General features: G+C 37.1%; 1 protein-coding gene across 2 annotated transcripts in view; it reads right to left on the bottom strand.

Annotated features, from left to right (window-relative positions):
- The window catches only part of MOSPD2 (motile sperm domain containing 2), an 89,790-nt gene that overhangs the window by 58,154 nt on the left and 6,348 nt on the right, over positions 1-25,288 (bottom strand). For both annotated transcript variants that reach the window (XM_070289804.1, XM_070289803.1), the window contains exons 3-7: positions 11,024-11,179; positions 9,136-9,222; positions 7,352-7,506; positions 3,944-4,004; positions 1,608-1,646 (exon numbers count right to left, since the gene is read on the bottom strand). In XM_070289804.1, coding sequence (XP_070145905.1) covers positions 1,608-1,646; positions 3,944-4,004; positions 7,352-7,506; positions 9,136-9,222; positions 11,024-11,179 — 498 coding nt within the window. The remainder of the gene's footprint in view (positions 1-1,607; positions 1,647-3,943; positions 4,005-7,351; positions 7,507-9,135; positions 9,223-11,023; positions 11,180-25,288) is intronic.

The raw sequence follows: 25,288 nt of genomic DNA, 5'->3' as shown, positions 1-25,288 counted from the left end.
TTTTCTAAGTACACAAACAAAAACTCAATATTTAAAAAGCTAAGACCATGGAATCTGTGCCATCACTTCATGGCAAACAGAAAGAGATAAAGTGGAAGCAGCGACAGATTTTATTTTCTTGGGCTCCAAAATCACTGTGGATGGTGACTGCAGCCATGAAATTAAGACACTGCTCCTTGGAAAGAAAGCTATAACAAACCTATTCAGCATATTGAAAAGGAGAGACATTACTTTGCCAACACAGGTCCGTCTAGTCAAGGCTATGGTTTTTCTAGTAGTCATGTATGGATGTGAGTGCTGGACTATAAAGAAGGCTGAGCGCTGAAGAATTGATGCTTTTGAATTGTGACACAGGAGAAGACTCCTGAGAGTCCCTTGGACTGCAAGGAGATCCAACCAGTCCATTCTGAAGGAAATCAACCCTGAATATTCATTGGAAGGACTGATGCTGAAAGTGAAGCTCCAATATTTTGGCCATCTGATGGGAAAAGTCAGCTCACTGGAAAAGGCCTTGATGGTGGGAAAGATTGAGGGCAGGAGAAAGGGGTGACAGAGGATGAGATGGTTGGATGGCATCATCAACTCAATGGACTTGAGTTTGAGCAAACTCTGGGAGATAGTCAAAGGACAGGGAAGGCTGGCATGCTGCAGTCTATGGGGTCACAAAGAGTTGGACACAACTTAGTGGCTGAAGAATAACAACTAGGGAAGCCATTTTGGGTCTCAGCTATTTTTTATGATCTTTTAAATTAATAATTCAAGTTCTTTTGTTATACTTATTCAGAATATTGAATCCATTTTCATAGTTTGTGTCTTTCTAGGGATTTGTCCATTTCATCAAGGTTACCTAATTTCTTGGTATGCAATTATTCACAATATTCCCTTACAAGCCTTTAAATTTCTCTAAGGTCTACAGTGATGTCTCTTCTTTTATTCCTGACTTTAATAATTTGAGTGGTTTTTTTTTTCATTCATCAGTTTAACTAAAGTTTTGTTAATTTTGTTGAACTTTTCAAAGAACCACGTTTTTATTTCATTGCTTTTCTGTACTGCTTTCTATGTAACAACTGACTTTGGCAAACACAGATGAAAATGCACATTCTAAAAATAACATTAAATTTACAACCACACTGAAGCTGGTAAAGAATGTTTTTCAATGGTTTAAACTTTGTTTTGTCAAAGAACATATCATGACTGTCAGAAGGATCACGTGACAATAGAGATTTGGGTAAGTATTAGATTCATCCCATTTTCTTGCTCAACTTTTGAAGCCCAGGAGAAAACCTAGCCAAGGCCTGCATTCTGTGATATATCTCATCTAAAGGTGACAAACTGAGGCTTCTGGCTACAGTTTTACCTGAATGGTTCAATATTTAAAAACTGTTTTTAGGCATGACTAAAGGGTGTCCCCAGAGCCCGGGAACAGAATGTTAGCCCAGTTTGCCTAGGAGCAGCCTTTGACTATTCCAGCTCCAGCCTGTTAAAAGTACACACCAAGCACAATACTAACATTTTTTAAAAAACAAGTACAGAAATATTGCTAAATTGGGAAGAAAAAAAAAGGAATCAGATATTTTCTGTTAGGGAAGTATAAGTAATATACTCACCGTTCATTATCCAAGGCATATCGAAGATCACCATTTTTGCTGAAAGATGGGAAAAAAAAATCATTGATTGTAGCTCAGTCCCTCAATAGCAGTACCACTTATACCTGACCAAGAAAAAACTAGTGACATAAATGGAACTAAAAGTTGAGATATGTGAGTCAGTTTTAATCCCATGAAGTGTGAGTAGTGCTAGAAGTAAACTAACTTCTCACAATGGTGAGGGGTTCACCTAGGAGGATGGCTTATGCGTAATGAAAAATGCACTATCACTGCCTGCTGGCAAATAGCCTGTTCCTTTATTCATTTATAGCTTTTATTTTTTGCAGAAAAGTACAAAAAATAGTTAAGTGGGTAAGTGGAGACTATAGATGTGGCATGTGGTATTAGTGCTAAAGTCCACTGAGCTTTAAAGTGATTTCAATGTCTAATTTATGGTTTCAATTACAATTTTATAGAGATTATATCATTAAACCCACCCCTGACAGTTGTCCTCATTTTTAGTAAGTCATGTTTTAAGAAACAAAACTTGTTTCAACTTTTCTTAATATTATCAGCCCTAGGAAGCCAATAATTTCAAAGTACACAGAAATATTAGTTGTATACTTAGATGAAGATATTAAACAGCTCTATTAACAACTGTGACAAAGAATCAGAACTCACAAAGGGGACTTTTGATATAAAATTCATCCTATTTCAGATGAATCAAAAAACAATTTCATTCTTCTCTGAATAGGGAACCTCCTAGAATAATTAATGTAGGACAAGTAAAGTACATGTAGGGAAGAAGGTACATGGAAAGAGGTACCCTGGTGCTTAATACCTGTCTTCATCTGAGATCTGCCTCAAAAGATCTGGATTCAATAGTTTAAGAAATAAGAGTTACATTTCATGACAAATTTTAAAGCATAATTAATCTAAGATTCTGTAAAATTCAATGTCTGCAAAGCATTATGAAGCTAGAATATATACATTATATAGTTATTTGGAATGACAGTGTTCAATTCATCTTCATATAGACCCATGAATTTATTAACAGTTTCCTCAAAAGAATCTTAGATGTATTTTATAAAGCAGTAATAATATCTGCGCTCTTCAAAATGGCTCTTCACAAACTGCTTTGGATATTTCAATAAACAAGTAGAGATTTTTCTTTCATTTTGTACATAAAAGAAAGAAAACCTGGTAATATGGGGTAGTATTTCCCTACTGACCAATGACTGGCACCATTCAGCAAGTCTTAATGAATCAGGGTACATGCCAGATCCAGGAAGAAATCAGAAGGAACAGCAGATCCTACAGGTTCCCCAAACCAAACATTCCTTTTACCTAAAAATGTTCATGAATACTCTCTCTGAAGACACGAGAGCACAGGGCTATGAGTGGCACTGATCCTTGATAACCACCATGCTTTCTGTATGCTCTTCACTCCACATTAACACTAATGTGAAAGCATGTCGGCAAAAATTACTACAATATTGTAAAGTTATCAGCCTCCAATTAAAATAAATAATTTTAAGAACCCACCAAAAAAAAGCTTGATCTTAAAAAAAAATACAATGACTTAGGGATTTCATGCTTTAGTGTCACCTGAGTTACAAGTCCCAAAAGACCCCAACTGTGGAATTTGCCAGGGGTGTGTCCAACCAGACCTCAGTTTCCATTTTCTGATATCCCTGTTGCATCTCTCCTGTCTCTTTACTTTCATCCCACAAGGGTTAAAAGTTTTTGGCTATCTATGTGGGATGGCATCTTGATTCTCCAGGGGGAAACCATCATATAAATTTAATCAATCAAACATGAATACATAACATGTAGGAGTGCGTCATTTAGGTAATTAACAGAAGACTCACAATTAAAAAACAAAATCTAAATGCCAACTAGTCAAATGTTTTCTTAGTAACAATTTAAAAATATCAAATTGATAGAAACAGCATTTTATATTTGAGTTGCTTATCACACCTTATCAATACTGCTCATCTGTGTCTTGCATGTAAGAAGCTCCAAATAATACTTAAAATTAATTTCTCAGTTGAAAATATTAAAATGGTACAATCTTAGAAATATATATATATGTTTTTATGTCTCTATATGTGTGTGTATGTGTGTTACAGGATGATAAAAACACAGATTGTAACTTATACTCTTAAAACTATAAAGAACAGTCATTGTTTATGAAAAATCTCTCCTGTACCTACTACGTTAAACTTCTATTAACACATTTAAAGCTCTTCACCAAAATGTAACATCTCAGGTTTTAAAGGCTATAATAATACAAAGCTCACAATTGTCATTGTCTATTGTTTCACTATATTTTTATAAACAAGAAATTTACTTACAGAGGTATTTGGGGTAATAAACCTTAAAGCAGTTGATGATAAAGCGTACAAAGTCCATGTCCTAAAATAAAGAATATACATTTAAATCTTTAAGACTGGCCACATTAGAAAATTTTAAATTGTGTATTTCTAAGGGTGCTCAATTAAATAAAAATGAGGTAATTATTAAATTCTTTAAAAATAGCTCATAAAATAAGTATTTATATTCCCAGAATTTGGTTTTAAGTCATTAAGATACTTAAAATAATCAATCTTAAAACTGAATTAAATATATGGCTGAGTCCCTTTGCTGTTCACTTGAAACTATCACAACATTGTTTGTTAATTGGCTATACCCCAATACAAAATAAAAAGTTAAAAAAATTGAGTTAAAGAAATTAAATGCTTACACATCATTCATGTTACCTCAAACTAGTTAGATACTTCACGCTGCTAAGGTAATGTGGCTTTATAAAATGGAGCTAAAAAGGAACTCTCATAGAAAAATTCTAAAAATCTGTTGAGCAATTAAATAATTATTAGAACAAATACACAGGCTACAGCCTGACTACTGGGAATGGCAACATATATGTATATAAATTCTGATATCTCTTTTTTAAACCTAATTTCTATACCTCATAATAGTCAATAAAATATATTTTATTAATCTTTCACACAACAGCTAATCTGATCATACCAGTTCGCTGGATCTACTTCAACCTTTGTTCCTCTTATGTAGGAATCAAGAATTTTTTTAGTTTATATTTAACTACTGTTCACTGACTTCAATTTCTGGGAGATATAGCTGACTGTTAGTTCTACTGCACTGAACACAGCAACATGAAATTAGATTATCAGGGATACTATCTACATGGATCATTTCATTTCATATGTTTCCACTGGCCATGGGATGACTTACTCATCAACTATCTTGTAAGGACTGTAGGATGAAAAATACAACCAGGTAAACTTAAAAGCATCAGTTACCAAAAGGTGAGCTGTCCTAGAGATCTGAGTCTATAAAGTTATTCCTAGCATGCGAGTTATAGCATCTTTTAACTCCAATAAACTGAAAATAAGCATCCTTAAGTATTTTAAGCATTTATTATGGAATAAACCCTAGCATATAATAATACTTTTATAACTAGTCATTATATCTACTGTACACAGGGTTTAATCATCTGTAGTAGAGTAAGAATCAAAGAGAATACCTCAAAATTTATATATTTAATTACCTAGTACATGATCTGTGGCCCCCAGACTTTGCCTAAAAAGTCCTTGTCCAACATTCTTGTTGGAAATACCTTTTATTTCCAAGGTATTAAATAAAATAAATAAAATGTATTAAATAAAATAAATACCTTTTATTTAACTGAATCACCTGGCTTATAAAATTCCAAATTACTGCTAATTCAAGTCAATTTAATAGGATGCCACTGGTGTACATATATTGGTAGGTACTACACAAAAAATTTCATGACACCCATTGCTCCGTGTTCTGTGAGGATATTTTCAAGGATGCTATTCATTATGCTGTAAAACGTCTTCCCTTTGAAGACCCATGAAAGACTTTTCTTCTAGTTCAAGTATCAGGAATGGACGCACTTCTCTTAAGACACAGGTCTTAAAGTATGTCCACTGAGTAATTTTAAATGTTTCTATTTCTTTCAGGCAAGCTTAAAGCCAAATTGGTGGCCTAACTCTAATAAATAATTGTAAAAAATTTTTGACTTACAATTCTGTATACAGCTTTACAGGCCAACTTAAATCTTCTGTGAATTGTGAGGATTATATATAATTATATATATATATATAAACATTATTATGTATAAACATAAAAATATATAAACATTATATAAACATAATTCAGTAAGATTCTAGTACTTGAAAACATTAAGGATTTAAGTACTAAGTAATGCAAATAAATCTTATTTATAAATTAAAGATAATGAAATAAAATATAAGTAGCTTGAAAAATTATCAGCTCAACTCTCTGCCCCTGTATTTGTTAATTACAAAACACTAACATTTTTTTATGATTCTGGGTTAATTTAAATACTAATTATTAGAATAGTATCATACATAAAGGATAACAGAATTATAATTTATTTTCATGGAATATTTATTTATCTAGGCATTTTGGTTTAGATTTGAGATATAAAATGATTTACTCTGTAATCTAGAACTCACTGACATGGAAACTAGATCGAAAAATGAACCAAGGGCAAATGACTCAGAGATACAGAAAGATGAAAAAAAATGTGGGCCTACTGCCTAAAAAAACTCTATCTAGCTTTTTTTTCTTAAATGTCTAAAGTTTCCCTTTTTGGGGTAAGGGTATCACTACAATATAATTTTGTCGCCTCTATCATCTTAAAAAAAAGCTATTTTCCAGTATTACTACGATTTCTTTATAAACACCATTGTACATAGCTACACATATGCCATCAATTAGATATACCATAATTCACCACTTCACTGTGTTGACATTTACAATTTTTCTAATTTTTCACCATTTTAAATGACACTCTGAAAAAAAATTCTGATGCACAAAGGTTTACTTTTTTGTACCAAGGTTTATTTCTTTAGAATAGGTTTCCACAAGTTAATTACCAGGCAAAGAGTATGAATACGAACACTTGAAAGATATTAACATACTTTGCCAACTGGATTTTCAAAAAGATTTCAACACTGATGCAGGCGGGTCCCCAAACGCCACTTCACTGCCACCAGCATTAGCCCAGGTTTGAGTGTTAGAGACAACAGCTCTAATAAACAGACAACAAATCCCCATCACTGCTAAAGGGTTTGCAGTCAGCACTAAGGGCTCAAATGGAAGACTGGTAAGTTTTACTTATTTTTTTAAGATTGGCAAGAATCACCTGAAGAAAACCAGGTTTGAAAACTAACCAAATCAAACAGAAAGCGAATTTAAACGAGCAAACAAGAAACTCCAACAAAATCACAAAGTGCTGGATATGCAAAAACGCAAGCAAACATCCTGTCACTGCCAAACAGGCAATGGTATGCTGGAGAGCTACACTGCTGTGCTCCACGTTTTCGGAGTGCGCTCCTCTGTGCCAGGCACAGGGGAGGTGCTATAGAGGACACTGGCTTTGACAGAAAAGTTCACTGTTACCACACCTACTCATTACCCTGCCAGCCTTGACACCCAATATCCTGCCTATCAGGTAAGGAACATTTCTAGAAAACATACAGTTTCAATGCCAAACATGTTTAGTTTTTTGCAAATCCTATTCCATGTTTGACTTCAATCACAATTCCGGGCAGGGAGAATAAATTCCAAACATGACCTGACTAGCTCAATTTTATAGGATTCTTTGGTTGAGTGGCTGGTGATGGGAAGGACAGGAGAGGAGGATGACGTCGTGATAAAACAATGATTCAGAATTAATGAAAAATTCTTACTATGCTATTTAGTCCAGTCTCTGACAGGTCAAACATCACTGTAACAGGCTTCCCATTTTCTCTCTTAGCATACCGTTCCAACCAGAATGCAATAAGCTTCTTTTTGTCCAATATGGTCTTATGGTCTTTTATATGGTACTTCACCCTGATCCAGACTTTAAGCAGAACATAAGACAAAAAGAAGAAAAAATATTTATAGCATCTTAATATTATTTTATGCATATATCATTCATTTCCCTTGACATTTTAAAACTTATATTTCATTTTGTTTCTCAGATTAAAACCATCTCTTCCTTCTTTTAAATGAGAAACAGTGTATACTTGTGAATCTTAAAGAGTCACAGAAAGGTATCCCCCCCTTAGAAAATACACTTTCCCCCTTAGTAAGCAAGGGAAGAAAGAAAATACAGGTGAACAAGTAATATTTGCTAATAACCTACAAGTACTCTACCCTGTGCTTAACAATAAAGAAAGCACTAGAAAAACATTTTATCCAGAAGAAAAGCCCAGACAGAAGCACAATGGTGGCAAAAACCGGTGTCATGCATGGGGGCAGAGCATGGCGAGTGTTGAGAGTGGCGGCAGCTAGGACAAAATGTGACGAGCAGTGGGAGGAGTAGCTGAACAGAGAGACAGAGCTGGGCTCGAAGGACTCTGCGTTAAATGCTAAGGTGCTTTGATTTTCCTATTTCAAACATCTCTGGGCAGCAGCACAGAGGGGAGACTGCAAGAGGCAGAGAGGGAGGCCCAGCAGGCTGCTTCCTGGGAAGGGCCTGGGGTGGGGATGGGTTGGGACTGAAGTGAGGAAGTGCTGCGGAAATCAGAGGAGGGGCTCAAGTGAAGCTCTGTCCAGGGAAGAGTCAATGGCTGGTGGACCTGAGCTGGGCAGTACAGGGAAGGCGGTGGGATGTGTGTGGTGCACTGAGTTGTGTTGAAGGCGGCCAACCACTGATCCAGTGTGCGGCTGGGGGACAGCCTGGGGTCACCGCTGTTTGGGGGATAGGGGCTGAAGGAGCCCAGGTACTTGACATCACCCAAGGAGGCTGCATCAGCTGGAAAGGAAAAGAGGCCAGAAAAGGAACAAAGCCTGGGAAATACATGTGAGACATCAAGTGGAAGAAGAGAAATGGGAAAGAAAGCTTGAGCAGGAAGAGCCGGCACTGGGAGGAAAACGCTCTGAGAGGGCGGTGACACAGGAGCTGATCACAGGCCACCAACTGGGCGTTCGAGGTGGGCACGGAGTGTGCAGCACACTACTTTGGCAGGCTGACTGCTCAGGATGGGGGCTCTGACGCGGCCACTGAGCCCCAGCCTTGGTGCCAACTGAGCTGCATTTTGGACAAAGGGGAGAGAGGACTGACAAGGGAGACCTTGGGACAGCAGGCTGATGATCACCTCACTCTCACACCGATTTAGGAAGAAGTAAGGGGAGAAGACTGTAGGTAACTTGAGAAGCCATCCTCAATGACTGTCAGAAACATTCTCCATCAAGATACCGGGTTGAATTTTAATATCAGTAGATTAGAAAGAAGAAAATGACTCTGAGTTACATCATTCTGGCTGTGTGATGGGATGTGGCATTTGGGCCTTTACAGCCTGCTTTATTATATGGCACATTCAACTACTAAGTACCTGATGCTTGGTCCACCTGGCCCCAACCACTCCCACTGGAGGAAACCTGACATGTGGTTCATACGCAGAAAGTTCTGCCTATTATCAATTCAGTTAAGATGGATGACATCTCAAAATCCCGAAAAGCTAGTACATATATTAAATATACTCACACAACTTGTTGCCTTCTTTGTCATAACCATGGAGATAAATGCCACCAATTTCCAATAGCCACCTGGGAATGGAGGCTTCGGTCAGGTCTAAAAGGTGACAAACTTTAATGAGTAATTCTAACTCAGAGGTCTTTCAAAGAGAATACTTAGAACATATGGATTACTATTATATAGTAGTTCTGGTACAGAAAACGATAAGGTTTTTTTTTTTTTTAAAGATACAGCTTTTACAAACATTTGGAAAGTACCTCTGATGATAAAAAAAAAAACAGTGTTTCTTACTAAGTAGGAAAAAACTACATAAAGACAGAGATGACAAAAATGGAAAAATCCATTTCCTTTTACATGTCAGCCGTTATGATGTAGACACATTTTCATGTTCTGATTTTATTTCTCATAATGACTTGCAAACAAATATCATTATTGGACAATTTCAGAAGAACATGGCAGTAAATATCCACATCATAGTTTCAGAGGTGAGGTAAGAAATTACTATGGTTTCTCCAGTAAAATGTTTTAGTCTATTTTTCTACAAAGTCTGATAACCAGCAGAGGCTAACACATTTATAATCTTGGCACAGGTGGGAAATACTTCAAGAAAAATGCTAGATCCTTTAGCAGGAGGCCTGCTCTCTAACAAGGTCAAGAACCAACACAGCAAGGCAGCAAATGCCAAGGCTTTTGTGTCATTCATCAGTACTTCCCTAAGAACTCTCAAAGATGTCTTTATCTTTCCTCACCCCTCTTTCATCATATCTCTGCTATTGGCCACTAGAAACTAGCAATTCTATATAAGAGAAAACTATTGTTGAGTTTTAAGGTTTATCCTGTACTTAAAACAATTTAGGAATATCAGGTTTACATTTCTTGCTTGGTTAATAAATGCTCACTGCTCACATTACCTACAGTTTTTATATTTCCAATCAAATGATTTTTTAAATACCCTCCTTCTGAGAGATTCCTTCTCCAAATATGATGACTAGAAAGAGTATCTGCTCTGGATTTATTTGCTGACTATTTTGTATTAAATCTCCAGACTCAGTCACTCCAGAGTTTATAATCCTTATGGTCAGGAAACCGTTCTTTAAACCTCATTGAAACCAGTAGTTTCAATGACTTCCTACAGGAGTTGGTGATGGACAGGGAGGCCTGGAGTGCTGCAGTACATGGGGTCACAAAGAGTCGGACACAACTGAGTGAACTGAAACCAGTAGTTATGCCAGTTTCTTCCTGTTAAATTTTTTAGGAGGAGATAATGGGTAACCTTTCCTGAAAAGAGGTCATCATTTACTTGAAGACTACCACATAATCCCCTCTAAGATTTAAAACTTTTTTTTTCAGGGAAGGGGGTGCAACTTCAATCTAGAATTAGACCTTGAAAATCAAAATGTTAAGAGGAGGCGGCTACAGGCATCCTTGGGGATAAGCTTGCATTTTGGGGATTCCTATTCATCTAGTAATTCCACATGGAGCAACTATTAACACAAGCAACCCTGGGAATAGAGGCAGACACCAGGCAACAACTGAGAAAAACAGGCAAATAGTATGTCTTTTTCTCCAGGCTTGGTGGTAAAGATGCTGAGCTGCTAGTTTAATTAAGGTTCTAAACCAAAAAACTACAGAATAGGAGACTGTGCTGTTAGTGAATAACGTGAGTGTGATTTGGTTCCTTGGCAATCTGATTTCCTTGTGAATAATGCTACTTTTAAGACTTATTTATAAGATGCTTCTCTCAAAGTGTTACTGGGTCTTTATAAAACCTCGTACCCTGATATTTATGATGACTGCAAAGAATATTTCCAAATATGCTATTCAATACATGTAAAATAGTAACATTTATGCAGGGGAGGGATACAGTACACAGTCAAGGTTAAATTGAACAGCTTACCATTGACAGCCATTTCTTTCCTCCACTGAAAACTCTCATCAAGCATCTTCAGTGTTTCATCTACGACATTATGCCTCCAAGCCAAGTAACTTTCAATCCAGTTATCATCTTGCTGTAGCCTTTCAACATCACGTGAATCATACTTATCTGACTTATCTAGGGGAAAAACAGTAATAAATATCCATGTCAGATAAATTCTGCAGTGAATGATAACCAATACTAATACCAAAGGAGAAGAAAGACCCGAAGGATAAAGCTAAGCTATTTGAAGATAGACACAGGGATGCAGTTCAGATGAAAATGCCATTTAAAGGATTGATGGAATTTCTAAGTGTGACTAAAAGTTATCTAATAATTGCAGCTTTATTTCAAGACAAGCCACCACGGGTGTAAAAAATAAGAACATAGTAAAATATTTCTCAGAACCCTCTCTAAAACCATAAACGAAGATCTGGGAAGAGCAATTATGTTATTGGAACTTGAAGTCCTCACCCTAGTCAACGAAAAATGAACTTTTGTGTAAAGAAATAACTAAGTCGTACTTAAAAAGACATGTGTTTGGCAAATGTCTATTTTGAAAAGGAACTAAATCCAAAATGGAAATGATGTATGTAGCAGTCAACATTCCCCATAGTTCACTGGAATGTGTGTGCATGCTTGTGTTAGTTGCCCAGTCATATCTGACTCTTTGCGACCCTCTGGACTGTAGCCTGCCAGGCTACATTCATGGACAGAGGTCCATGGAATTCTCCAGGCAAGAGTACTGGAGTGGGTTGCCATTTCCTTCTCCAAGGATCTTCCCAACCCAGGGACTAAACCCAGGTCTCCCACATTGCAGGCAGATACTTTACCACCTGAGCTACCAGGGAAGCCCTAGTTGGAGTAATTGTTGCCAATGATGTCTCATTATCCACCTACACACAAGCTGTGTTCTCATCAACCTCTACATACCTCTATACCCTCCTTCCACGGTCCCCCCTCTATTTTCCTGTAATTGAAGTTTCCTCGTCTCCTTACAACCACCTCTGCACATCCAAATTCTACCATTCTGTAAGACTCATTTCAAATGCTTCCTCTTCCATAAAATTATCCCTAGGCCCAGAAGTAATTCCTTCCCTGTGAATAGCTAGTGGACCTGAACTATGCCTTTCTTAAGGCACTTAGTGCATTCCCCCTTGAATCAGAGTTACTGGCATTTATGCCGTATCTTCTTGTACAGAGATCTTAACAGCACAGTCTATACATCCTAAGAAGCCCCCAGAACAGATTACAGCAGAGCCAATGAAAAGAGTTTTAGGAAATATTTGTGGACTGAATCTTTTCCTTTCCTATTTTTATTTTCTCAGGCAATGGTACCCTCCCAGGTGCCCAAGGAAGATATTTCAGAAAACTGCCTTCATCTCCATTTTTTTTTTTTGCCCCTAGTTAGTTGCCAAATTATATAGATTCTATCTCCTCTCCATTTGTTCTGACTTATTTCAGGCCCTCATGGATAATAGATGAAAGGGCAAGGGAATATAAAGCGCATTCATAGAATTACCTTCTTTGAGACCCAATTTCCATATCTTTAAATTACATTAGATACTCACAGGGTTGTGTGAGGATTGGATAAAAATGTATATATATAAAAGTACCTGAAAGTTTAAAGCACTATAAAATATAACACGAGGCCGTAAGTCATGTATTGTAGAGTGTTAGCTTGGATATGGCTTTCAATATCTGGTCTCTACTTTTCTAATGCATACTCTGTTGTAGATAAACCTTAGAAAATGGTGTTTTAGCTCTGCTATTCAAACATTCATCAATATTCAAAGCAAAAAGGCCCCTGGGAACACCTGCCCCTCCAGAAGGACCATCCATCCAGTTTGGCTACTGGACAACTTTCTCCAATGGACCAATATGGTGTTTTGCTTGAAATTACTGTCTGCCTTCAAGAAAATTTCTCCCAAAAACCCAAGTCTGAATAACCACAGTTTACTTAACAGTTGTTCTTTCAAATAAAAAGGGTGGTCCATGAAAAATATGACTAATTTAGTTGGTAACTCAAGTGCACAAAAGTATTTTATGAGTACTCAATTTTGTTACCCAGAACACTTAAAGAACATGCACTCAAGGGTCAAGATTTAATAAAACTTATTGCTTCATCAGAGGCTTTCTAAAATAACATTGACTTAAAAAAAAAGTTTTAACTGAGCATGCTGACAATGAAGACTATATTGGCCATTCACCTTGATTCAGGCTGAGGAGGCAACAGCTTTGCCTACCAATGCTTCCATGTAATCAGAGCAAATGAAAAACGCAAGAGGCTTCTTAGCATCACTGTGAAAACAGCTCTGACCTCATGGGTTCCTGAAGAGCCCTTGGCATCTCCAAGGATCCAGAGACTAAACTCTGAGAACCACTACCCCAGGAAAACATGTGGTAAGTGGTGAAAACTCAGAAAATTCTTAGCCATAAGCAGAAGAATCAAACATACTTGCTGTTATTATCATTATTCCTACCCCTGTTGGTATTATCACTACAGTGTCCCTTATCAAGAAATTCAAAGCTTACTGCTCCTGGAGAGCTTTTAGGAATGAAGATATTTGCAATCAGAAATCTCCATTTAGATTAAAATGGTTGCTATTAATAAAACAGGTACTTAAACATATGAGATGCCTGTTGTTAGACATTATCCCTAGATAGAAAGAAGTGGAAATAAGAGAGCTAGAAAAGAGAGCGCGAGAGAGGACTAGGGAGGAGGTTATGCAGGTGGAGGGAGAGAGGCAAGAGACAAGCTGGGGCAGAAGAGGACCGAGAAGGGGGCTAAGGCAAGGAGAGGGAGAGAAGGAAGGAGACAGAGAAACAGAAAACTGAGCATTCGAGCTAAGGAAAACTTGACCTGGACCACAAGACCAAGTGCAATACTGTTTACGACATCACAGTTTGCTGCAACACAGCCCCCAGACAACTGAGCTGAGGGGAGGCAAAATACACAGCCCCACACATGCTTCTCTGGTATACTGATTATTTTGAGCTATTTGTAATAAACAGCAAATACAGGAAAAGCTCTAAAAGGTGAGCAGAAGTCATCCTTTTATATGAAAAAGTTATCCTTTTATAAGAAGTCATCCTTTTATAAGGGAAGCCTCCATTTGTAAGGATGCTGCCCTCTCTGTAACAGGAAGAGAAGAATGATGCAAAATCTCCTGAAACTCTTATCAACACAAAAGGTAAGGACTTAAATCTGCACAACCATACCCTTATTTACTGAGTTCTTCCTGGTCATCTCTAATAACTGACTCCCCACCCCGACATTTTCTTTTGTCTTTAGCTGGAGATGGTAGTGAAGGTGGTGGCTTGGGCCACTTTGGAGAGTGACTCAGTTCTCCTGGGTCTCTCTCAACGTATACAGGAGGTATACATGTTATTAAACGTGTTTGCTTTTCTCCTGTTCATCTGTCTTTTATCAGTTTATGAGATCAGTTAAAGAACCTAGAAGGGTAGAAGGAACTTCCACAGAACCCTCAAGTGTTAGGGAGTTTGGTCCTTTGGTAAATCCAGATGTTACAGGGAAAAGCTAAAGATGTACACCCAGAAGGTATCTCAAGATATCAAAACCTTCCCCACTCCCTACCTAAGACATCACTTTACCTCTCAGTGACTAAAGCACAGAGATAAAGAAGAGATCAATCTCCTACAGAGATATATGTGTACACTGTCTAATAGCTTGTCCTTATTACTTTCATCTTGCTGAGGACCAGTGAAAGCTGCATCAGAAATCAACGCGAATCTCAAGTAGCAGACTTTGAAGCCTCATCCTTGCACTTGTTCAAAACAGCTCAAAGCTCATTTCTGGCCACTCCTCTGTTAAGAAACCTTAATGAACTATTGCCACACTTACTATGGTTTACTGTCTCTTTCTACTATTTCTCCTTATATGAATTTTGCTCTATAAATTGGTCTTATATTTATATGGTATATCACCAAGCCAACTGGACACTCCTAATTTTGCTGAGAAAGAACCAGATAAGTGGCTATGGTGATTAACCTCTGAGTCAGACAGGACTAACTGTTCCAGAGAAAAGATGACTCCTCTCAACTCTCCTTCCTCCCCCGTATGCACATGCACATGTCCTTTGAGCTCTCTCACATACACACTTTTAAATGTTGCAAGATAAAGATAATACAGTGCTTACTCATAAAACAGTAAATTCCATTATTAACTTTTCTCTCTCTTGCACTTGTTGGCTGGTGAAATTACAAACCAGCCAGAAACTATGTTTTAAGGTTAACAAATGTGAAAAAAAATTCATAGCCAGATTCAGGATTTGGGACAGTGATGGAATCAGAAGACCCCTGCTATTAACTATATTCAGGAAGACTGAGCAAGTCACTCCAGGCCTGACTTTTCTTCTCTGTAAAATGGAGATAAGGTCTGCCTTTTCAGTCTTATGAAGATCAAGGACACTCTGAAAACTTTTAACACAATACCAATGAATTTTTATTAACATAAGGTAGAATGCTACTCATGAACAGAAACCTAAATTCTAATTGACCTATTAGTCAGTTGAGAAAATCTTGAAATTATATTATAGTTATTATAAATGTGCCTAGAATTCATATAAAAGGTTAAAAAATGCAACAGTATTTTGATAATGAAAAACAGAACAGTTATCAACTGGGTGTCAAAGCAGCAAATATGCAACTCAAACATTTTAGTAGTGTGAAATCTCATGAGTGTGTGTTTGATCACTAAGTCACACCCAACTCTTTGTGACCCCCATGGACTGTACCCCACCAGGCTCCAATGTCCATGGGATTCTCCAGTTAAGAATACTGGAGTGGGTTGCCATTTCCTTCTCCAGCGGATTCCTGACCCATCAAACCTGAGCCTTCTGAATTAGCAGGCAGATTCTTTACCACTGAGCCACCAGGGAAGCCCTTAAAACCTCTTAGCATCTGTTATTTCTCCAAGACTCTGAGCACTGATCTATTTAAAGTCCTGGTGGGGCCCTGGAAGAGCATTTGTACTAGGTGGATGATTTCTATTGGCTGGAGCCCGTATATGTCAACAATGTGTGATTAGGATGAAATAACAAATATTCTCTTAAGGGCATCCTCTGCTGATTGGCCACAACCTACCCTGAATCTCTTCTTTTCCATGAAGCTTTCCGGTGAGAGACTGCCAAGCAGGTGACTGTCTACAGTGGGATTAAGCCACTGACCTCCAGCAGCAATTCTCAAACTTTAGCACCTATCAGAGTCACCAGGAAGGTGTGTTAAAACAGGGATGATGGGCCCTACCTCTAAATTCATGGGGCCCAGTAATTTGTGGGTAAGATCTCAGAATCTGCACTGGCAGCAAGTCCCTACAGAATGCTGCTGCTTCAGAGACCACACTTTGAAAACTCCGGGGCTACTACAGGGGTTGGCATAATTGTTTGGTAAAGGGCCAGAGGATAAACATCTAAGGATCTTAGCCTCTGAGGGCCACATATGGCCTCTGTTGCTGATTCTTTTTCTTTTTTATAGCAACACTTTACAAATAGAAAAACCATTCTGAGCTCAAGGGCTATTAAAAACACAAACGGGGACTTCCCTGGTGGTCCAGTGGATAAGAATCCACTTGGCAATGCAGAGCACATGGGTTCGATCTCTTGTCTGGGAAAATTCCACATGCTGCAGAGCCAACTAAGCCAAAGAGCCACAACCACTGAAGTCTGCACACCCTAGAGCCCACACGCTGGAACTACCAAGCCTAAGCGCTGCAACTACTGAAGTCCGTGCTCTGCAACAAGAGAAGCCACCACAATGAGAAGCCTGCGCACCACAACCAAGAGTAGCTTCCACTTGCTGCAACTAGAGAAAGCCTGGACACAGGAAAGAAGAGCCAGCGCAAGCAAAAATAAATAAGACACGACATTCGACAGAACTTTGCTGACTGCTCGTCTGTTGTAGAGAGGGGAGGGGCTTTCTGCTTCAGCTCCTATCCTTCAAGAACTGAGTTCATATGCTCAATATGTACAAGACATTATATCTTGGTGACTTACCTCTCTATCTGTTGGAGTCTTCTTTCAATGTTCTTTAATAACAATTCACTAGAAAGTTTAGAGATTTGTGTGTTGCTATCATGAGCCAAGATTTGAAAACCTTACACCTCTTATTTTCCTTGCCACATTGATAACTAGGTTGTTTTATATCCTGTAGAATTATATAAATAATATTGGAGATCATTGTCTTTTGCCTGACTTTCTGGGAATCATTTTGAAGTTTCATGATTAACCATGACTTTTGCTGTAGGATTTTTAGAAGAGTTAAGAGAACAAGTTACCTTGTTTGGTAAAAGTTTTGTTTGCTTTTCATAAAGGTGAATTATAGCCAATGTGGTTTCTGTCTTTATTGAAATACACATTTTTCCTCATTTAATCTTGTTGCTGCAAATATGTTTGTATTTGCTTCAACCAATATAGAAAAAAAGAAAGAGAAAACAGATATGGCTAGCTAAAAAGACAAGGAGAAAAGGGAGTGAAGAGGCACAAGAGATGAAAGACACTTCTCAATACTTGCCTTTCTAAATAGTTTTGGTGGTTGAACTGTGCCCATTAAAATTTCCCTGAGAAGCATTTTGTGAACGTAGTAGTTCTTCCCTTGCATTTTCTTTTTTTTTAAATTTTCTATTTTTTAATTTAAATTTATTTATTTTAATTGGAGGCTAATTACTTTACAATATTGTATTGGTTTTGCCATACATCAACATGAATCCCCCTGCATTTTCTAAACATGAATTATCTTTACATTCCTGGGACTAACAAAAGTGCTTGCTTGGGCCTTATGTGTCTGTGTGTGCCTTTGTGGTGGTAGGGCAGGGAGAGTGTAGAGGACTATGCCTACCAATTCAATTTTCTTTAACAGTCATTGATATATTTAGGCCTTTTACTTTTTATTGAGACAATTTTAGATGATTTTTCTTTTCTCTGGAAAGTTTTCCATGTAATCTAAGTTTTCTAACTTACTGTGACAAAGCCTGTCATTATATTCTCTTTTATGATTTTTAAAATCTCTGCCACATCTATAATTCTATCTGCTTTTTGTTCCTAGTGGATGTTTTTGCCGTCTCCTTTTTCTCCTATTCGGTCATCCTAGGTTGGTCTATTTTACTAATCCTTTCAAAAAGTCAGCTTAGGTTTATTACATCTACTATCTTTTTTTCCTATACCATAATCATCTGCTCTTATTCCCTTCTACTTTCTCTATATTTACTCATGTTCATTTTTCAGTTTCTTGAATTCAATCTTTAGTTGATTTTTATTTGGGCCTTGATTCCTAAGAAATGAATGTAAAGACCACAGACATTCTCTTGGTCAGCTTTAAGTATTTTGTAATTTCCACTGTGATATCCTCTTTACTCTCTGGGTTATTTAGCAGAAGAATTACATGCATTGCTAGGAAGTTGCTAATCCATGGTTATTTACAAGTGTTATTTTAATTTCCTAACATTCAATTTACTTTTAAGTACCTTTTGATTATGACTTCTTATACAGTTGCTTCCTGGGGTGAGACCATGGTCTGTATGATCTAGTTGCTTTGGAATTTCTGAGACTTCCTTTATGACTTAATATGTGGGGACTGTTTACAAAAGTTCTCAAAGCACAATTACATATTCTACATACAAAGTTACTGAATCATATTACATGGTCTGTAGATATGCAATAAGGACAAAAATTGATAAACTCTTAACATCTTTTCCTCTTACTGTGATCATCACAACTTTAAAAAGTTGACCTGGAAAATGTCACAGCACAGTTTAAGGAAATCAAAGTGTCTGTCTACCTACCTATCTTCTAAAGGCTTCCTCTCTTGGGGATAAAACATAATTCAGTAGTTATGAGGATTAATTTATGTTCACTCATCATATGTTAGCTCAAAAGAGAGCTAGGAATTGCAGATGCAAAGATGAACAAAGCCTGGGTCGATCCCTTGGATGGTTCATAATCGAGAGTTTATGTAAAATATCCAGGAGTGTACACTTTAAAAGTGTAATTCCACCCTTCCTTTCCAGAGAGGGCAGCTGATAAGAAAAACTCCAGTTTTATGTACTTTTACCCACAGAGGTTCCTTCTATTCACTACTTATCTTCCTGTCCCTAAAATTCTCCTCTAAGAGATCATCTATGATACTAAAGTTTCCTGGTTCTTCTACTTCTCTAACCACTTCCTCTCCCTCAGCCTAGTAAGGTGAAGGCATTCCTCAAGGTTAACTGTGTAATTTAAAAGGCAGTAAAAATAAAGACACTTTCAAAATTAAATTTACCACCAAGATCCCACCAAAGGAAAATCTAAAGATTATACTCAAGATGAAATAATAATGATACCAGATAAAAGATCTGAAACTTAAGAAGAAATGATAAAGATATTGGCAAATACAAGGTATAAAAGCAAACACTAATAAAAAACAACAACAACAAATTGGAAGAGCAGTAATTTATGAGGAACCAAGTTAGAACTATACAATGACCATTTCTTTCAGGGAAGAGAAAAGAGGAAAACACTCCTAACTGATTTTATGAAGTCTGAATAATTCTGACATCAAAGTCACACAAGAAAAATACAAGAAAGGAAATTTACAGACCAATTTTTGAATACAGATGCAAAATTTTCAAAGAAAATATCAGCTACTGAAAATATCAACTGACCACAGCAAAATAAATATTTTTAAAACCAATTAATACAATAAACTATATTCACAGATTAAAAGAGAAAAACCAAGTGAACAGTTCAGATACAATGTATTCAACAGATGAAGAGAATGCATTTAGTAAAATTCACTCCTTAATTGTGATGGGAACAAAACAAAACAATGAACAAAAACCAAAACTAGCAAAGGAGGAACAGAAGGAAACCTATTCATTCTGATAAAAAACATCTACAGAGATCTTGTTTGGGCTATCTAAGATCAGGAATAAGACAAGTAGGCTTTTATCACTGATTCAACAGTGTTCTTAAAGGTTCCAGCCAGTATAAAGCAAAAGTACCTAAAAGTTGTAAAAATCGTTGATGACAATTAGTTATCATTATTTCAAGGTGATACTATAATCTACAAAGAAATTGTCAACTTATCTAGAGATAAATTAATTGAAATGAATAAGGTTCGAGTCCAATATTAATGTAAAAAGTCAAACATATTTCCTATAAACCAGCAACAATCATCTAGAAAATACATTCTGAAGAGATACTGTTTAAAGCATCACAAAAATAAAACAAAGTATCTGGAAATAAACTGAATAAAAGTGGGTTAACCTTTATGGAGAAAATTATAAATCTTTTCATAAGGAAGAGTTTGGCTGACAGATATATCAAGTTCTCCGAAGATTTAACCATTGTTATGTCAAGTTTCCCAAAATTGATCTTCTGATTTAACACAATTCCACTCAAAACCCTCAAAGAGGTTCTTTTGTTTTTGCGGGGGGGACTGCAAAACCATAATAAACTGATTCTAAAATTTAAACGTAAGAACAAAGGGCCAAGAGAATCTGAAGATTTTCATAAGCAGAAACCAAATGGCCCATAAAAATATGAAGAGATGCTCAATCTCATTTGTACTCAAAGAAATGCAAATTAAAACCACAGTAAGATATCCTAACAATGGCATCAGATGGGAAAAAATAAAAAACAAAACACTGTCAGTTTTTAAGGTGTGGAAAATAAAGGACATTCAAAAACTGCTGGTTAAAATAAAAGCAGGTGAAATCACTTTGGAAACTAGATTATCTAGTAAAGTGGACTGAGTATCTGTTCTACCAGCCACCCAGTTCACAGTTGGCTACAGAAGTTTTCAAACTTCTTGGTCTCTGGACCCCTTTTACACTGAGGGCTCTACATTCCATCCAAGGCAACAGAACAGGACTTCCCTGGTGGTCCAGTGGTTAACAATCCTTCTGCCAATGCAGGAGACATGGCTTCAGGTCCTGCTCTGGAAGGCTGCACATGCAGTGGGGCAGCAAAGCCTGCGCACCGCAACTACTGAAGCCCATGCGCCCTAGTGCCTGTGCTCTGTAGTAAGAGCCCCATGCGTGGCAACAAGAGCAGCTCCCACTCACCATAGCTAGAGAAAGCCTGCATGCAGTGGCAAAGGCCCAGCACAGTCAAAAGTAAGCAATATTTTTTTTTTAAAGCAGCAGAAGGGGAGTGTGGGGAGAATGGATACATGTATATGAATACCCGAGACCCTTTGCTGTTCACCTGAAACTATCACATTGTTTGTTAATCAGCTATACCCCAATACAAAACACACACACACACACACACACACACACAAAACACAGCAGAATACACATTCTTTCCAAATGCATATGTAATGTTCTCCAGGACTGACCACATGCTGGGCCACGAGTCTTGGTAAATTTAAGAAAACTGAAATCATATCAAGCATCTCTTCCAATCACAATGCTACAAGGTTAGAAATAAACTATAAGAAGAAAAACTATTAAAAAAAATACAAACAGGTGGATGCTAAACAATATGGTACTAAACCACCAATGGATCACTGAAGAAATCAAAGAGGAAACCAAAAAAACAGCTAGATATAAATGAAAATGAAAGCACAATGATCAAAAACCTATGGAACGCAGCAAAAGCAGTTGTAGGAGGGAAGTTCAGAGTAATTCAATTTTACCTCAAGAAACAAGAAAAATCTCAAACAGCCTAAACTTACACCTAAAACAAATACAGAAAGAACAAACAAAATCCAAAGTGAGTGGAAGGAAATCATAAAGATCAGAGCAGAAATAAGTGAAAAATGAAGAAAACAATAGAAAAGATCAATGAAAACTAAAGACTGGTTCTTTGAAAAGAAATGCAATTGCTAAACCTTTGGCTAGGCTCATTAAGGAAAAAATGGAGAGGACTCAAATCAATAAAATTAGAAATGAAGAAGTTACAACTGACTCTACAAAAATACAAAGGATCCTAAGAGACTACCAGAAGCAACCATATGCCAATAAAATGGACAACCTGGAAGAAATGGACAATTTCTTAGAAAGGTACAGTCTCCCAAGACTGAACCAGGAAGAAACAGAAAATATGCACAGATCAATCACCAGCACTGAAAATGTGATTTAAAAAAACTCCCAACAAAAGTCCAGGACCTGATGGCTTCACAGGCAAATTCTATCAAACATTTAGATAAAAGCTAACACCTATCCTTGTAAAACTCTTTTTGGGAACGCATGTAAGAAAGATTTTAAAATTTAAAAAATAAAAAACTAAAAAAAAAAATTGCAGTGGATGGAAAGCTCCCAAATTCATTCTATGAGGCCACAATCACCCTGATACCAAAATCACATAAAGATACCACAAAAAAGAAAATTACAGGCCAATGTCATTGATGAACACAGATGCAAACATCCTCAATAAAATATTAGCAATCCGAATTCAACAATAGATTAAAAGAATCTTACAACAGGATCAAGTGTGATTTATCCCAGGGATGTAAGGATTTTTCAGCATCTGCAAATCAATCAGTGTGATACACTACATCAACAAATTGAAGAATAAAAAACATATAACCATCTCAATAGACTCCAAAAAAGTTTCTGACAATATTCAGCAGCCATTTAAGATTAAAAACTCTCCAAAAGTGGGCATAAAGGGCATCTACCTCAACATAATAAAGGCCATATGACACACCTACAGCTAACATCATACTCAATGGTGAAAAACTGAAAGCTTTCCCTCTAGGATTAGGAACAAGACAAGGATGTCCACTCTCAGTTTTATTCAAAATAATTTTGGAAGTCCTAACTACATACAGCAATCAGAGAAGAAAAAGAAATGAAGGGAATCTAAGCTGGAAAAGAAGTTAAACTGTCACTGTTCACACATGACATGATACTACACATAGATGATCCTAAAGATGCTACCAGAAAACTACTAGAACTCAATGAATTTGGTAAAGTTGCAGGCTACAAATACACAGAAATCTGTTGCATTTCTATACACTAACAACAAAAGATGAAAAAGAAATTCAAGACACAATCCCATCTACCATCATCAAAAAGAATAAAATACTTAGGAATAAACCTACTTAAGGAGAAAGGAGATCTGTACTCTGACTTGGATGGAAAGAAATATCATATCATGTTCATGGACTGGAAGAATCAGTATCATGCAACTGACTATACTACCAAAGGCAATCTACAGATTGCAATCCCCATCAAGTTACCAATGGCATTTTTCACAGAACTAGAACCAAAATTTGTATGGAGACACAGAAGACACCAAACAGCCAAAGCAATCTTGAGAAAGAAAAATGGAGTTGGAGGAATCAGGCTCCCTGACTTCAGACTATACTACAAAGTTATAGTCATCAAAACACTATGGTACTGACACAAAAACAGAAATACAGATCAATGGAACGGACACAAAGCCTGGAAATAAACCCATGCACCTATGGCCAATTAACCTATGACAAAGGAGGCAAGACTTCACAATGTTGGAAAGACAATCTCTTCAACAAATGGTGCTGGGAAAATCAGATAGCCACATGTAAAAAAATGAAATCAGATCATTCTTAAACACAATACACAAAAATAAGCTCAAAATGTATTAAAGACCTAAATGTGAGAGCAGACACTATAAAACTCCTAGAGGAAAACAAAGGCAGAACACACTCTGTCATAAATCCCAGCAATACTTTTTTTCAATCTGTCTCCCAGAATAATGAAAATAAAAATAAACAAATGGGACCTACTTAAAAGCTTTTGCACAGTGAAGGAAACAATTAATAAAACAAAAAGATAACCCAGTTCAGTCATTTCGGTCACTAAGTCATGTCCGACTCTTTGCAACCCCATGGACTGCAGCATGCCAGGCCTCCCTGTCCATCACCAACTCCTGGAGTTCACTCAGATTCACGTCCATCGAGTCAGTGATGCCATCCAGCCATCTCATCCTGTCGTCCCCTTCTCCTCCCATCTTCAACCTTTTCCAGCATCAGGGTCTTTTCCAATGAGTCTGTTCTTCGAATTGGGTAGCCAAAGTGTTGGGGCTTCAGCATCAGTCCTTCCAATGAACACCCAGGACTGATCTCCTTTAGGATGAACAGGTTGGATCTCCCTGCAGTCCAAGGGACTCTCAAGAGTCTTCTCCAATACCACAGTTCAAAAGCATCAATTCTTCTAACCCAGAGATTAGGAGAAAATATTTGCAAATGATGTGACTGACAAGGGATTAGTCTCCAAAATTTACAAACAGCTCATGACGCTTAATATACTCAAAACAATCCAATCAAAAAATGGGCAGAAGACCTAAAGAGACATTTCTCCAAAGAACATATACAGATGGCCAAGGGGCACATGAAAAGATGTTCAACATCACTAATTTTTAGAGAAATGGGAATAAAAACTACAAGGAGATATCACACCACTCAAGATGGCTATCATCAAAAAATCCAAACAACAAATTTGAGAGAGGATATGGAGAGAAGGGAACCTTCCTACATTGTTGGTAGGAATGTTAAGTTTCTACAAGTGTTATGGAGAACATATGGAAGTTCCTTAAAAAACTAAAAATGGAGCTACCATATCACCCTGCAATCCCATTCTGGGCATATTCAGAGAAAAACATGATCTCAAAGGCTACATGCACCACACTGTTCAGTGCAGCATTGTTTACAATAGCCAAGACGTGGAAGGAACCGAAACGTCCACTGACCAAGGAATATGTAAAGAAGATTCAATACGTATACACAACGGAATATTACCCAGCCATAAAACAGAGTGAAATAATGCCATTTGTAGCAACACGAATAGACCCAGAGATAGTCACACTGAGTTACCTCAGACAAGAAGAAATACCCCATGACATCCCTTATATGTGGAATTTAAAAAGAAATGATACAAATGAACTTATTGACAAAACACAAACAGACTCACACACTTAGAGAATGAACTTATGGTTGCCAGGGGGAAAGATGAGGTTAAGGGATGGTTAGGAGTTTGGGAATGACAAGTACAAATTGCTATATTTAAAATGGACAACCAATAAGATCCTACTGTATAGCACAGGGAACTCTGCTCAGTGTTATGCAGCAGCTTGGATGAAAGGGGAGTTTGGGAGAAAATGGATACATGTATATATATGTATGGCTGAGTCCCCTTGCTGTACATCTGAAACTATTACAATACTGTAAATCAACTATAATTCAATGTAAAATAATGATTTTAAAAATAACTGAGGCCTCTAAAGACTTTTTAAAATTAATTTAATTGGAGGTTAATTACTTTAC

This window comes from Ovis canadensis, chromosome X, assembly GCF_042477335.2.
Source record: "Ovis canadensis isolate MfBH-ARS-UI-01 breed Bighorn chromosome X, ARS-UI_OviCan_v2, whole genome shotgun sequence".
Classification (NCBI taxonomy): domain Eukaryota; kingdom Metazoa; phylum Chordata; class Mammalia; order Artiodactyla; family Bovidae; genus Ovis; species Ovis canadensis.
Note: the sequence above shows the minus strand (reverse complement) of the source record. Positions and strands in the feature narration are given on the sequence as shown.